General features: G+C 33.9%; 1 protein-coding gene across 2 annotated transcripts in view; it reads left to right on the top strand.

The window, feature by feature from the left end:
• LOC126740608 (male-specific lethal 1 homolog) overlaps positions 1 to 13,574 on the top strand; it is a 28,436-nt gene extending 14,862 nt beyond the window's left edge. For both annotated transcript variants that reach the window (XM_050446707.1, XM_050446706.1), the window contains one exon: positions 4,036 to 13,574. In XM_050446707.1, the coding sequence (XP_050302664.1) occupies positions 4,036 to 4,150 (115 nt within the window). In that variant the 3' untranslated portion in view covers positions 4,151 to 13,574. The remainder of the gene's footprint in view (positions 1 to 4,035) is intronic.
• The last annotated feature ends 3,344 nt before the right edge of the window (positions 13,575 to 16,918 follow it).

The following is a 16,918-nucleotide window of genomic DNA, read 5'->3' as shown; positions in this document are numbered from 1 at the left end:
CATACTAATATACGAGGTATGATTTATTTGTTATTACTAAATTAAGTTGCAAAATTACTCTTTCTTGTAAATAAATTGTTTAAAATGCATTTTACGAAAAAACCACGAGTACTTTTTTGCATATCTTTTCACCAATTTTCTAAAAAATAGAATATTTGTGTTTTTTTCATGAACTGCTACATTTCTCCCATAAAAGTGAGAAATGCAGAAGAAACTTTTATTTAAAATTGATTGCTATACGAAACGTTATAATTAATAACTTTATTTATTTAATCTCCATATTATAAAAATCCTGCGTTTATCACTTTCTCTATTTGCATACTATAATTTCTGAAAGATCCATTAATTTCCCACAAGATACATAGGTCTGGGTTTCATAAATTAAACAAAAAATATTCACAAGATATATATATTGCGCAAAGAGATTGTAGCAAAAAATGTACAAGAAAATTAACATTAACAGATATATATGCTTGTTAAAAAAAACAAATAAAAAGTAAAAATTTATTCAAATTCCATAATGTATATACTTACAACTTAATTTAAATAGGAACTTTATTATATAAAGTAGAATTTATACAGGGTATTATGAAAGGTTATAGTAAACATATAAAGGTCAATTGAAGTGTAATAAAATTACCAAGGATTCACCTCCTAGTCAATTCACCATTAATATTCGTTAGTAAATAGTATAAATTAAGTAACTATCAAGAAATTAGCAAAGAAAGAGGCAATAAGTCAAAATGTTAGTAGCAGAAATAAAAAAGCAACGTTTCTAAAGTAGAATTTTTTTAAGTTTGTTCCATACAGTTTAGTAAACCTAACCTAATATTCATCACGTCAGTGCCCTTATATCACTTGTCAACTGGAAAAAAGGGGTTCTGGATATGCAGGAAAGGTAAATTAATTAATATTTATAACACTAATAAGTAGACAGCAATAGAAGATCGAGCGGCTCAGCTCTTTTAATTTTTATTGTTGATTAAGTATTGTTTTTTTGAGAATCAAGCAGTTTATTACAAATATATTTTTTATATGCAGTAAACGGAAAGCTTTTGCAATTAGCCGGAAGTCTATTCCAAAGTTGAGAAGCGACAAAAACAAAAGATTTTTGAAAATTTGCTGTTTTATGTTGTGGTATTCTAAATAAATTTATAAATCTAGTGTTATGCTCATGAAGAGAATTTGTAAAATTGTTAGCTAAATATAATGGCTCCCTAGTTTTTATAACTTTATACACGAAGGAATACATGTGATATTTTTTACGATTTTTCATATTTAGAATTAACTTATTGTTTAAATAAGGAGAAATGTGACTTCTAAATGGAATTTTGTAAGAAAAACGCATACAACAATTCTGAAGTTTTTGTATTGAGTAAGCGGAGTCTTCAGTCAATGAATACGAATATACCACATCACAATAATCAAATAAGGATAAAACAAGTGTGTTACATAAAAAATATTTAGTTTTAGGAGGTAAATGATTTTTTAAGCCGTAAAGTTTTCTTAAGCGCATGTATGCAATTTTGAGCTTATTCTTTATATGTGTTTGAAATGAAATATCGCTATCAATGTATACTCCTAAGTTTTTGACCTCTCGTACTACTGGTAGCTGCTCATTACGAATTTTTGCATTTAAAGTTGTTGCTGCATTAAGGGCGTTCTTTCCACCACCCAGAAAAATTACACATGATTTAGACGAATTTAATTTCAAATTATGGTCGCAGGCAAAGTTATCTATATTTTCTAAATCCTTATTAAATTGTTCTTCTATTATGGGTAGAGTTTCACGTGAAAATGAAGTATACAGCTGGGAATCGTCAGCATATTGTTGTAACATTTAGTACTTTATGCAGGATTTCATATCTGCAACATACAATGAAAAAAGCAACGTCCTCAAAATAGAACCCTGGAGAACACCGGCAGATACAGGATAATAACTTGATTTTTCAATTGTAGAAGCTTTGTTTATTACTACGCAGTTCGCTCTATTATTAAGATATGACTTAAAGAAATCAATCGCGTTATTCGAAAAATCAAAATAATAAAGCTTTGCTAATAACATTTCGTGGTTTACGAATCGAAAAAGTGGTTTAAGTATCGAAAGCTCTACTAAAATCCAATAATCCAAGACATGTTATTTCTCTTTTTTCCTCATTTATCCTACAGTTATTAAGAAGGTGTACTAGACTCGTGGTAGTGCTAAAGTTCTTTCTAAAACCCGATTGGCAGTCCGGGATAATATTATAAAAATCAACAAAGCTGCATATTTGTTGGTGCACAAACCTTTCTAAAATTTTGGATACCAGAGGCAGTATACTAATGGGTCTAAGGTCTTTAAACCCTTTTGGATCAGCTACCTTTGCTAGAGGTTTCAAAATAGCTTTTTTCCAAATTGTAGGATAAAAATTTTGTAATAAGCAGCTATTTAAAATATTTAATAATGGTTTTGTAAGATATAGTAGGCACATTTCTAGATCTTTTAAGCCTATGGAGCTACAGTGTATTGTTTTAATGATTTTAATTAATGTTGGCTCATCCAATTGTGTAAAATTTAGGTAAGACCTTGTGTTAAAATGCCTATTGGCATTATAAAAATTAAGTTTTTCATTTGAAGTTGTATCAGCTGTAGTATTTAAACCTAAAAAATAGTTCCTAAGAGCAGTTGCATTTAAAAACTTGTCTGGTAAGCCAGAATTCTTCTTACAGCCAAAAAGGTGGTGGCAGCCCTTAATTATTAAATAAAATTAAACTTACGTAACTTTTTAATTAATTCCTTTTTTTTTAATAGAAATGTAATTTTTTTGATCATAGCCATAGAATCATAACTTCCATTTGTTAAGAACTGCCACCCTTTTTAAGGTTTAATCCCTCGAAATATTTAAATATATATACAGGGTGTTAAGAAAGGTTATAGTAAACATATAAATGTCAATAAAAATGTAATAAAATCACCACATTTCTTAACTGCATTTCTATGCTTTATATTACACTCTTGGTTATGAATATATTAAGTACTTTTTAGTTGCTACATAATTTCCGATCATTACTTTGAACTGTTGCATTTCAGGAAAAAAAACAAATATACTTAGGTATTCATAGTTTAATTCGCAATTTTCTATTTTTTTAGAAAATTGAAAGATCTACATAAAAGTACTCTTGTGTTTTTTCATAAAATGCGTTCTAAACAATTTATTTGCAAAAAAATTATTAAATTTTGCAAGTTAAATATACCTCGTACGGTCATATGGACTATAAATTCGTGATCTACGGGAAATAATACAAAAGAACAGTATGTACGTTTAAAAGTACTTATGAATAGTCCATTTAAAATCTACCATATTATATAGACCATACTAGGTATAAGAGTATATCATTGGTTAATTAACAATTTCTGTACGCAGGGTATACGATAAGTAATGAAAGAATGAAATATAGTTTCTTTTGTATTTTTTTCCGTAGAATTCAATGGTGCAATCACTTTTTATTTTATTAAAATTTATACAGATAAGGAACAATTATTGCATATTTTATTACATATTTTTTGAGCTTATTGCATTTTCAGCTGTATTTATTCTGTACTAAATATATATTCTTTTATTTTTTCCGAAAAGTACATTCCAAAACGGAGAACGAATCCTCTAGGATGAAAAAAATCAGTATATAGCTAAGAAAGTTCCATTGTTTTCGGCAAATTTTGAATATTTTAATTTGAAAAAATCCGTGGTTATTTAGGATACTAAAACAAACATGTGTACCAAGTATGACACAAAATTTTCTGCTCCTCTACTATTTCGAATAATTTTTTCTTAAGTATGAATTTTTCGGTTATTTTAATAAAAATTAATTTATAGTTGGTCTATATGTATTCGGTTACTTACAGAAACAGTCTACCCAACTGAACTTCTTCCTCTATTGACTTATTAAGATTCCAAATTCACCAAAAACCATAAAATTAATTTAATCATGATTTAAATTGAAACAATTGAATTAAGTGGTGCCAACTTTCCTAATTTTATTTATTTTCCGATACAGTAATTTCTCACTTCCGTGGCTGGACAATTCCTCGGTGCTGACCAGACGGGCCTGTACAAAACGGACGGTTGTAAGTGGGCGTCGCAAAAGGTCGCGGAACCGACGGCGACGGTAAGACAATTAGGTTCTAAGGTGTTGTACCTAAGATTCAGGTGAAATCATATTATGTATCCCAAAAGAGTCTGGACTATTTGAGAAAACTATTGGGATTGAAAATATTGACCCCTGGTGGTGAAAAGTGCAAACTTTCTAGACTGAAGTAATGGCTTTTTATAGTACCATAACAAACAAAAAAATAAAGATTTATACCACAAAAAGATTTGCAATTTGACCGCTATGGCGTATGTTTTCGGGATCCCAATAAAATATTATTTGTGATAAACAGGGTGTATTAGGTAACAAAACTTATCCGAAATAGTCCAGGAGCCGTTTGATGTTATGCAGGGTCTTTCAAATTTGAATGTGGAATGTTTCATAGGTCGGAAACAGAACAAGAACATTATACAGTGTGTCCATATTAAGTTGTAACCATAGCTGTAAATATTTTTTTGGTGTTATAATCTTTAAACTCTAGAGAAAATCAGTTTATTTATTGACAGAATTAAAGTGGTAGACTTGCAACGCAGTCAAGAATAAATACAAAAGGAATTTCAGTCTAAAGATGTTGCGAAGTAATAGTTATTTTTTGCAATGATGCCGAATCGTGAATTTTCCTTCTTTTCGTTAAGCTACCCAAATTATATCTTTGAACCAATATATTGTTATACATACCAACTTGCGGATTTACATCATCCAATCAGAGAACTAAAAAGGTAGAGGAAAGTCGCCTAATATGGGGAGGTTTTTTTTTGAAAATAGTAAAAAAATTGCATGATATGTTCAAAATTGGAAAAATCTCGTAGTAATATTATTTTACGCCAGGACAGATGATATATGTACAAAAACACTCAAATTTAATTAAATTGGGGTAGTGATCCTATTATGTAAAAAAAATGCATCTCCCCAAATTACGAACCTGTGGGCACCTAAATTAAGGAGGTCGAATTTTCATATACACACACCTTTGCAGAATCAAGTGATCGATTCAATGGGTTGCTAAGTGTATTTAAAAAAATATGGATGTTGTTTTTATGAAAATAACTTTAACATCTACTTAGATACATTTATTAAAAAACAAGTTTCTTATAAAAAAAATAAATTCAAAAGACACGATAAATGATTAAGTCCTCAAAACATAATTTTTATTTTTTTGCTGCTGCAAGTAGGGCATTTAAACACCACTACGGCCTTAGGACCAAGATCCGCGCATAGTGTGTGGGCCCACTTGTAACACACAGTGCAGCGAACCCAGTCTTCACCTTTGTGGTCATCTGAATAAAGACCACTGCAGTAAATGCACTCTTCATCTTCATCAGACATTGGGTCGTCTGCAGAGTCATCCATCTATTGGGCTTCGCCTTCTTCATCAGATGATTCTCCTGGAGAGTCAACTTTTTTCCCCTTTTTAGGTTTACTTGGTTTTACAGGAGCTACAGCTTTCTTTTTTTGAGCTTTGGGTTTTGTTTAGTTTTCTTGTTTTGTGACTCTTCCAAATACGTTTTATATGGCGTCCCCGTAATATGTTCTGCTGATTCGGAACAGGCACTTTGTTTGCCTGGATTCAATACTGGCACAGGGCTTATTTCGCTAGGAATAACAAACTTCTGTTGTTTGGGAGTTGCCGGTATTATTTATCTGCCTTTGTCCATAACAGGACCGCTGAGGTTGTATGCCGGAAGGACCGGGATTAGATATGTCTTCTTTAAAATCTTGTGACCTAGGAGTTGCCAGTGTTGCGGGACTGTCTAACTGATTTTAACCAGAACAAGACTTCTGACATTGTAGGCCGGATAGCCAGGTTTAGATATGTCCTCTGTAGAACTGGTTGACACTATTGGATGATTTCCTAAATTCTCATCAGGAATGGGATCATTTTGTAGAGCTTCCATATGTGGATTTGGAACTGTTTGATCAACAATTGTGTTAGGAAACTCGTGTGATCCAGACTTATGACGATTACAGGGAAACAAGCCCGCCTTTTTAAAACCTATTGCAGCGATTTCAGCAGTCGCCGCTTTTCGGTAAGCATTTCCAAAAAGCTGCCCAATCTGGTAAACTGTTACCACTCCCCTATCAGCATGATTTCGAAGCCACATTTTGATTTCTTGTGCATAGTAAGTTTTAAATGGTGACATAAAAGAATGATCTAGCGGCTGCATCTTGTGCGAACTGTGGGGAGGGAGGCACACTATGTAAACGTGATTATTGCGAGCTAGGTTAATCACCTCAATATTTCTGGTATGTGTAAAATGACCATCAAGTACCAGGACAGGTGGATTATCTGCTGTGGGCTCTACATGCTTTAAAAAATGTTTAAACCAATCGGTAAATAATTCCGACTGGATCCATCCTGAAGGGTGACAGGCATAAATGGACCCTAGGGGTGTTCCGTCCATAAGTTCTTGCTTCATATTTTTACCCGGAAATATCACTAGTGGAGGAATGAAGTGACCCGCGGGGGGTTCATGCATGTAACTATAGTGATAAGTGAACCTCGTTCGGCAGCTTGCAATGAACCTATTTGCTTTTTACGCCTCAACCCAACAACTTTTGTATGTTTGTGTTGAACCACAGTAATCCCCGTTTCATCGCAATTATACACACGTGATGGGGAATGCTTGATCTTTTCCATAATGGGTTCATAAATATCAAAGAACCTCGAAACAGCTTCGCGTGCAAAGCCTTTTGCTCTTGCGTAGGAAACGCCTTGGGGAGTTCGGACGGAAAGCTTTTTATGTAGTCTCATAAAATTTCGGAGCCATTTTTTACCAGCTTGCTCCTTTTCTTTAGAGAATGGATTCTTTAAATTGTTCAGTTTTGCCAGCTGGTAAGCCATGCATCGCACATCTTCTTCGCGAAAGGCCCAAATATTTTTCTTCCATTTCAAGGGAATATGCAACCAGTTCCTGTTCTAATTCTTGCGGTAAAATCGGATTTCTACCCATTTTGGTTTTAATTACCTTAGCAGGAGAAGTGCATTTATTTATGGCATAACGTTCTAAGGTTGTCTGTGGAACATTGAACACCCGAGATGCTTTATAGCTACCCATTTCTTTATTTCGCATAGCTTGTACCGCCGCCTTCATTTGAACAGGGTCCCATGTCTTTCGTTTTGGCATCTGCAAATTAAAAAACGACATACTTAGTTGCAATACATTACTAAACTAAATGGTTCCTAATATGGGGAGCCCCAAACTAGGACTCCCTTAACTCACCGTAATAAGAGACCCAGTCCGCTAAGGTTTATAACCTCAAAAAATAAATACTAACTTTTTATTATTTAAAATAAACGTAAAGCATCAATATTTTATCTACAAAGCTTCATTCAATAAAAAAACAAATCCTTCACCACTTGCCTTGCCGTAGTTATTAATGAAAATCGATAACACGAATAAACTTTATAAATATTTACGTTCAGATAACGTGGGATCACGCTTTCATGTTTTGAATAAAACAGGTGTTCATTGCTGCAGTGTAGGCATCCAGACATATTCGACAAAATAGAGTGCGTGCGATTAGTCGTATACCCTCACCGTCTAAAATTTTAGATCTCCCCAAATTAGGAAACCTCCCCATATTAGGCGACTCTTCTCTAATAACTTTTTTCTGTTAATTAAACTAACGGCTTGTATTTTCTAAAAGACTATTCTAAATGCAAACTCGATATTAGCAAGTAAAGCGAAAATGTTTGGTAGGTTAATCTATCTAAGCTCTTTCTATTTGTTTTTACTTTTTAAATTATGACTTATTTATACAGTAATGAACAAAAATATATAGACAAAAGCCGTTTGCACAATAAGTCAAATCAATCATTGGCTCATAGAAATCACGTGGTCGCAACGAATCCGTAATTACGTACCAATGTGAATTCAGGCTTACTGATTACTTCTGATTTCACTGGTTCGCGGTTAACCGACTTACGAACTCACACGACAAAAGTTTCGGTAAAGTGTTTAAAAGTTTTATACCTACCTCAAATAAAGCGATGGATTTTGTAATTTTAATTTTGAGCACAGGGCTACTGAAAAATAATAATAAATTTTAGTCATGAGTTTCTTACAACTGCTGCTATCAGTTTATAACAGAAAATACATGGAAATTAAATTACAGTGAAAGTCGCTTATAGCGACGGTGAAGGGACCACGAAAATTACGTCGCTATATCCGACCTTCGTTATATACGACCTGTTTTTTTTTCTAGCAATTTAATAAAAGATAGACTTTACGATAGCCAGAAGAAATAAAATTCGCTATCCAATACGTTCGCTGCCAGTGACGCATATGTTGCGTCGTGGCCTTCTGCCACCAAAAGCCGATGACGAGACATTTGCGTCCAGTGCAATTATAATTTTAAATAGATAGTAATATTCCGGCTTTTGAGGCTGTTTGTTGCACTCACGTCGGCAATTTTGGCGCCTATTTAAGCACGTGTTTTTGTATTGTCGGTTTTGGGAATTTTTGTCAAGTTAGAGTGTTATGGACAACGAAATTCCGAGGCCTTCAGGCCCGAAAAAATTACGTAGTGATTGGGAAAGAAGGAGACCTATAAGGTATGATGAACTGCTGCAGTACACTAACGATTCAGAAAGTGAGGAAGGACCATTCATGGATAGTGGCAGTGAATATGAGCCTTCCAATAGTGACGAAAGTTCAGGGCCGGACGAGGAAAATTTTCAACTGCCTGCCTCCCCTGCTCCAGTACAAAGCGACGATAATTTGCCGACTATTGGTTGGACTGACACATTTTGCTTGAAAAAAAAATCATTCTCAGGTAATTCTGGCCTACAAGTAGATGTATTAGACGACTCTGTTTATGGATTTTTTAATTTATTATTTACGGACGAACTTTTGCTACATATCGTAGACGAATCGAATCGATATGCGGAAGGACTTTTTCTAAGTGAGAAAACTAGTGAAAAATCCCGAATTACGACTTGGAAACCACTTACGGTTTGCGAACTCAAAATTTTCTTTGCTTTGCTGCTTCATATGGGTCACATCCAAATAAAGAGAACCCAGGACTATTGGAAGACAGATCAGCTTTACAACTTGCCTTTTTTACACACTATATGAGCCGAAATAGATTTTTGATCATAATGCGTGGTTTGCATTTTTCAAGAAATCCCAATAGAGGAGAAGCTGAATTTGGGGATCGTTTGCATAAAATAAGATATATTCAAGATTTTCTAAATAACGAAATGGCTGAAATTTATTATCCTGGTAAAAATTTATCCCTGGACGAGTCAATGGTGTCATGGCGAGGACGATTGCGGTTTCGCCAGTATATTAAAAACATGAGACACAAGTATGGAATTAAATTATATATCCTGAGCGAACCCAACGGGCTAGTTTTGAAAGTTAGAGTATACACTGGTGCAGAAGATAATATGTCAGGGAAAGGACATGCTACAAATGTTGTATTGACATTGATGCAAAACTATTTAGACAAGGGGCATAGTGTGTTTCTTGACAATTTTTACAATAGTTATACCCTTGCCAAAGAACTATTACAATGCAAAATTTCACTGTAACTGGAACACTAAGAAAAGATAGGAAAGAAAATCCCAAAGATGTAGTTGAGGCAAAGCTCAAGAGGAGGGAAGTACTAATAAAATGTTCTGAAAATATAGTGATTGGAAAGTGGCTAGATAAAAAAAAAGTTTTATTTATTTCAACGGAGTTTGGCAGTAATTTGGAATATGTCGAAAATAAAAGAGGTGAAAGAAAACTAAAACCTAAAGCAATAATAAAATATAATAAAAATATGCCGGGAATAGACTGTCAAGACCAAATGCTGTCTTATTATTGTTCAGAAAGAAAAACTCTAAGATGGTATAAGAAGTTGTTTGTCCACTTTTTGTCAATTGCCACATTCAATAGTTTTCTATTGTATAATAGATATTCTTCTAAAGGAAAACTCGATTATTATGATTTTCGACATACTCTTGTAAAACAACTTCTTTCTGAAGCAAACGAAACCAATAAACAGGTTACCTAAAAGCAATGTTGCCAGTGAACATCTTCCTTTGAAATTCCAGCAAGATGGAAATGGAAAGCAAATTAGAAAAAGATGCAGAATGTGTTACGTTCACAAAATTAGAAAAGATACGATATTTTACTGCCCAACCTGCCCAGATACCCCTGGACTTTGCTTAGGAGACTGTTTTAAAAATTTTCACAATCGTAAACAAATTAAAAAAAATAAGTATTTGGTGTTTTTTATATTAGTTATTATTTTTTAGCATTTCTGTCTTTTGTTTTATATTAGTAAGTGCTTATATGTGAATCTTATAATGAAAAAATTTCAAAAAATAAAAATATTTTTTTAAGTAACCATGACGCACGTGTGGCGTCATCGGTTTTTCAGAGGTAAATTTTTTGCGCCAAGCCGATGACGCAATTGCGTCATGGGATCATGGCACTGTCAATGTCACAAATCTGTCTAAGTGACAGGTAAAATTATACAAAATCATTTTAAAATGGCTTTCTTGAACGTTTTAAAAAAAACATTCTTCGGTTTTTTAAAGTGTTGTTAAAAAAAATTTTGGGAGCGAACGTGTTAAAACAATTTATTAACCACTAATTTACAATTCACAACATTTAACAGATACATATATATGTATGTAGTACCTACACCTTCTCCAGTTTTAAGACTTGAAATAATCTGTGATTTTACTCTGTTTCTTTGTTCGAGTGTCATAATAGATGAATTCAATTTTTTTCTCTAAATTATTAACATGGTTTACCAATATTTCGTCCGATGAATAGTTATGTTAGTTAGTGGCTTAAAGAGCTTCTGCTGCAGATGGAGGTTGAAATTCTTTCCCTTCTGAACCCTCATCTTCGCTTTCCTCTTTGTCCTAAGAGAAGGATAAGATGTCGTCTACAATTTGTTCTTCACTTAGATTGTCGCATACTTCCAAACTATTTTCTGCATGTAAGAACTCGGTCCATTGTTCATCTGACAATGCAGCAGACTTTTTTATTACAGCCAGCGGAACCTCATCTTCCTCTTCAAAATTAACATTAGTTAATTTAGCCTAGTGGAATGTCATTTTCTTCATCAAAGCTATCATTTCTAACATCCTCACTTTCTACGAAGCCTCCATGTCTAAAACAGTTGGCAATTGTTTTTTGATGAAACTCTATCCCATGCTTTAGCGATCATTGATACTGCATCTAAAAGGTTAATAAAACACTCTTTGCCTTGTTTAGCATTTTCTATGATTTTCATTAAGTGAAACTTTTTAAAATGCACTTTTAATGATCGAATAATCCCTTGGTCGAGGTAGTGTTTGCTGGCAAAAACTCGAGTTTTATGTTTTTTAAATTATCAACTTTCGGATGAGCGGGACAGTTGTCTACTAAAAATAAAAAATTTTTCTTGGTCTTCACCAACTTTGCATCCCATTTACGAAGAATACTGACAAATAAATCAGAAGTCATCCAGGCCTTTTTGTTGAACTTGTAAACGACAGGTAATATCTTGATATGTTTGAAACATCGTGGATTTCTCGACTTACCGATCACAATAAGTTTAGGTTTATCCGATCCTGTCATATTGGTAGCAACTAAGACTGTAATTCGTTCCTTTGATAATTTTCCGCCGGTACAAGTTTCACCCTTGAATGTCTTATCTGGGGTCAGTTTATAAAAAAGTCCTGTCTCGTCGGCATTATATATTTCGTTATCCATATATCCTTTTCGTATTTCAGGCCAGACAGTTGGTAACCAGTTTTCACGTACTCCTTGAGGCACACTGGCAGCTTCGCCACTTATTTTCCCAAACACTATTTTATGTCTTTGACTAAAACGTTTAATCCAACTTTCAGAACATTTAAAGTCCACTTTACCCATAATTCTTCCAAAATCATTCGATCTTGAACTTTTGACTTTTGAACCACTTGAGTAAGGCTTGATCGATATCTGGGTGTTGAGATAACTTGAGTTTTTTCTTGCCTAATAAATTTTCGTTGAACGCTTCTTTAATTTGATCCTTGTTCTTCAAAATTGTGAATACACTTGAGTGAGATAAATCAAATTCAGTAGCTACAGTAGCATTACTTTCGCCAGATTCAAGTCTTGCGATAATAAGACCTTTTTCTTCAATTGAAAGAACTTTTCTTTTCTTTGACACCGAAGCCATTTTACAATGTTTGTAATCACAAAAACACAATAAAAGCACATACGAAGATAAAACAACAATAAAAAGCAACATCAACCCTTTGTAGGAATTGTTAATCCACGCTGGACTGGAATAAACTACGCACAATACGTTTACGTCTATCATGCAGATGTTCAGAAATAGGGTATTCCACAAAAACAACTCCTGTATTTCACCGCGGCGAATCGTTGCTCGTCGGTTGTCGCAGTAACCGGTCTAAAAAATCCAAATTCAGCGAAATTAAGTCGTTAAAAGCGACTATAACCGACGAGGCTATAGCCGGACTTTTTTACTATTGAAAATATAGAAATCCAACTAAGATACGGGCGTTTGGTCGTTATAAGCGACGTCGTTATTGGCGATTTTCACTGTATTAGTATTTTTTATTTCAGTGTCTCTTTTTTGCACCACTATATGGAATATCAATTAGGAGCAATACAAACTCTATTGTCTTTTTTTTTACACTGGACACACCTTTAGGTAGCTACTGGTTTTGCGTTTTATTTCATTAATTTCTTATTCCCAAGTAAAATTTGAAACACCTTGTATAAGCGCAATCCTGATTATTGTTGTATATTTTTTTTTTTGAGTAATTGTGCGTACGGATGCGATTAAACCATTGCAGTGTGAAAAATTAAACTAAATAAAATGTACAAATTGTTAAAAAAAATATATATTATAATTTAAAATTATGTAATAGTCCCGTAAGTAGCAAACCCGAAATACAGTTTAAAAACTATAAAATATAAGACTTAAAATGGTCGTTAAAACTGTTGTTAAATCGTTTTTTGAGTTCTTAGATGGCAAAAACTGCAATTACATGTCCTGTGAAATAGTCTTTTGACGTATAACACTTTATAATGAATCCTTTCTTTTTTTATTTGTAAAGTGTTTACATACATACAGTTTTTCCATAGGAATAGAGGCTCTGTAAAATCGTTTATGTTTTTCTGTGATTTTATATTTAGGTTTAATGTTTAAGCTCCCTGGCAGGCTGAAGGTGATAACACCTACTAAGAAACAGTATTTTAATTTAAATAGCATAGTCCTAAATGATTCTCTCTCTTTTTTTGTTAAAACATACTTACTTTTTTGTTAAATTGTGACTAAATGTATTCGAAAATTATCCTTCAGCCTTAATCCTGTTTTTCATTTTTTTTTTGTTGAAGATATACTCAGATCCAGTGTTTTGTCTTTAGTTTTGTAAGTAATTAAGTAGCAGCTTGTCTCTCATTATGTACAGATAGTGGTAGAAAATAAACTTGATTCTTTTTTTTATAATGAAGTTTCATTTTATAAATATATATTTTTTTAACTAACCCCTTAATGGTGAAGAAGAGGTATTAGAATTTGTCCAAAACATTTTTGTGTGTTATATATACCCTTTATTAAGACTTTATACAAAATCATGTTGTTGAAAAATGTAAGTGATTCTGAGTGCATTCTGACTTAAGAATATGCTGACTAATATAGGTGTTATACCTAAAAGACATAATTTATTTCTTCAACTTGATTTCTCGGCAAAATAATGACTATATTTAAAGTATGCTCTGGTAATACCGACAATGTTTTATCTTTGTTTTTGTTTACTATTCTTAAATTAATCACACAAATTATATAGATGGGATTGTACTAGCGCATAATAAGCATTTTTTGCTATGGAAATCTATCTATCCATGATAATCCAAGTTCTTAGAGACGACTCTCAGTGCATAGCAATCAGAAGAAACCTTATTAACGTATTCTTGATACTTTGATGAGTATAAATTGTTATACCGAAAAACTTCTGTTTTATATCTGTCCGAATTCTATCATCATTCACGTTTATATTACTTATCAGACATTTGAAGCACAATAAGGTAGTTTTAGAAGTGTTAAAGCACAGATTGTTTGCATCACACCAATCGTTAATCTTTACCAAGTCAGAATCTAGGGTTACCTTTAGTTGCTTTTTCATGTAATAGGCAAACATTGTTGGTTTTCCTTTTACGAATAGTAGGGGCAAGTCATTGATGTACAACAGAAATAATAGTGATCCAAGGGCGGGGCCCTGTGGGACCCCACAGGAAAACTGCTGTTCATCTAAGCAACATCCATTATAATGCACTTTCTGAACACGACTTGATAGGTATCATCTAAAAACCAGCACAAGGCAGAACCTCTATTTTATAACCATATTTCTGCAACAGTAATCTGTGATTGACAAAATCAAATGCCTTTGATATGTCACAGAACACTGCTGCCACAACATAACCACAGTGGAGTCTGTTATAGAACCACTCAAGAAAATTAGAAATAACATGGCCTGTGCTTTTGTTGTCTTGAAATCCGAATTGTTGAGGATTCAGAATATTAAATTTATTTAAAAACGAGGTCATTCTTAATCATCCTCTCAATAAACATAGACAGTGTGCAAAAGTGCTCTAGGTTAAAAATTGGATGAAGTGTTATTGTCTTCAACTTTCTGGAGAGGTACAGTTAATACTCTCTTAAGGCAATTTCTTTTCAAAATCAGGGGTATATTCATTAGATGTAATGACTGCAATGCCATTTACATAGGGCAATCGGGGAAAAAAATTTCCACCAGAATAAAGGAACTATTAAAACTACTTTTATCAATATTAAACTGTATTCAAAAATAAGATATAAATTACAAAACGTATAGAAATAGTCTGCGACACAATACGACCGCTCGCTTCTTTATTCGAGCACATCTAGAATTTCAGTGACTTCGGTTTGTTTATTTGGGTTCCTACAAGGGTCCGCTTTATTGCCAGCGCCGTAAATAAGTTGGATTTCGCCGGGTTGTGCGAAATTCCTAATAATTCGGCCATCCTGACACGGGCCTGCCTCAGGACCGCTTGCAGAGACACCTATAAAAACAGAAACAGTACACCAGAAATTTTAATATCATTTAATTTTATTTGATGTACGTCACATATGAAAGACAGGTCTCACACTCTACTGCAGTCAACCAGGAGTCACAAGTCCTGATCTAAATCAATATCAGTGTCTCGGGCTCGACAGGTGCCAGCCAGGAGTAGTGAAACTCAGTCTTAATTCTCACCCCCTTAATGTCATATTGTTATACTAAGCTATTCAGAAAGAACATGGGAGATTTGCAATAGTCCCGGAAATAACCCAGAGGACATGTGTTCCTTTTAATAGTCCCGGAAATGACCCAAAGAACAACAAAAAGCATTAGCTCAATAAAATTGAGAAAATATTTCAATAACAGGTTAATATAATTTCTCAATTAAACATTAATAAGAAGTCAAATTGTTTAACTCACGATTTATCGTCTTCAGACTTTGTAAAATTTCATTCTGTCGCTCGCTATCATACCTCGGAATCGCCTACGATCCTTGGACGTTGATTGCACGTGATAGCGATCATTGGGCAGAACTGCTGTCACTGTTCTTCTTATTAGAACCATTTCTCCCTCTTTAAACGTGCGTGCACCCAATCGATTCTTGTCATAGCGCTTCTTCATAGCACCCGCGGTTTTAACGATATTACCCAAAGCCTTAACCCGATTATTATGTAAAGTTTCTAGTCTATTCGTGCTTACTGTGATATCTGTTAATTCTATGTCGTATTTGAGCCGCGGTCGAAACCCGTACAAAAGTTCGGCTGGAGATTTTCCGGTACTTGAATTCAAACACATATTAATGCCACGCTGTACCTCGACAATTTTTGTTTCCCAAGAACTGTGATCATCACCGACCATTGTCATAAGGGCATTTAGAATTGTTTGGTTAAATCTTTCCACTTGACCATTGCTTCTGGGACTTATAGCGTTGAGCACATGCTTAATATTTTCAAGTTTGCAGAACTCGTTCATTTCCTTACTTGTGAAGCATCTGCCTCGATCCGTAATTATGCGCGTGGGGTGTCCACAAAATTTGATTAGAAGCTTTAAACAGTCGATGACAGGTCTTGTGCTGGTATCCCTCACGGCTTCCAACCAAGTAAATTTGGTAAATGCGTCAACCACAACGGACTACCGGACATCACAAATCACAAACAAGTATTTTATACAAGGGCACTAGTAATTTCACGCACACAGTGTTTTTCTTTTTGGTAAGAATCTCACTTCTGATATATTAAAACTACTTTTATCAATATTAAACTGTATTCAAAAATAAAATATAAATTACAAAACGTAATGAAATAGTCTGCGACACAATACGAACGCTCGCTTCTTTATTCGAGCGCATCTAGAATTTCACTGATTCGGTTGTTTGTTTATTTGGGTTCCTACAAGGGTCCGCTTTATTGCCAGCGCCGTAAATAAGTTGGATTTCGCCAGGTTGTGCGAAATTCCTAATAGAACATACAAGTTTGGTGGACAGGTACAGGGATACTGACATGATTGAAACTAAATCGGCGTTTGCAAATCATTTATTGGCCTCCTCACAGGGTTTTTCTTTAACTCAGGGAGTGGATATTTTGCAGGAGTGCTCAAAAGGCAAAAAACTGGACTTGTTGGAAGAAAATGGAAATAACTAAAGCTAAGAAGAGCCCTGTCCTTGTGTGTGTGTGAACGATATTTTCACGTTTGAACCTCACCTCATTTATAACAACCTCTCTCAAAGAATTTAAAAAGTATTTTCCTTTT

Source organism: Anthonomus grandis, chromosome 9 (assembly GCF_022605725.1).
Source record: "Anthonomus grandis grandis chromosome 9, icAntGran1.3, whole genome shotgun sequence".
NCBI classification, from domain to species: domain Eukaryota; kingdom Metazoa; phylum Arthropoda; class Insecta; order Coleoptera; family Curculionidae; genus Anthonomus; species Anthonomus grandis.
Note: the sequence above shows the minus strand (reverse complement) of the source record. Positions and strands in the feature narration are given on the sequence as shown.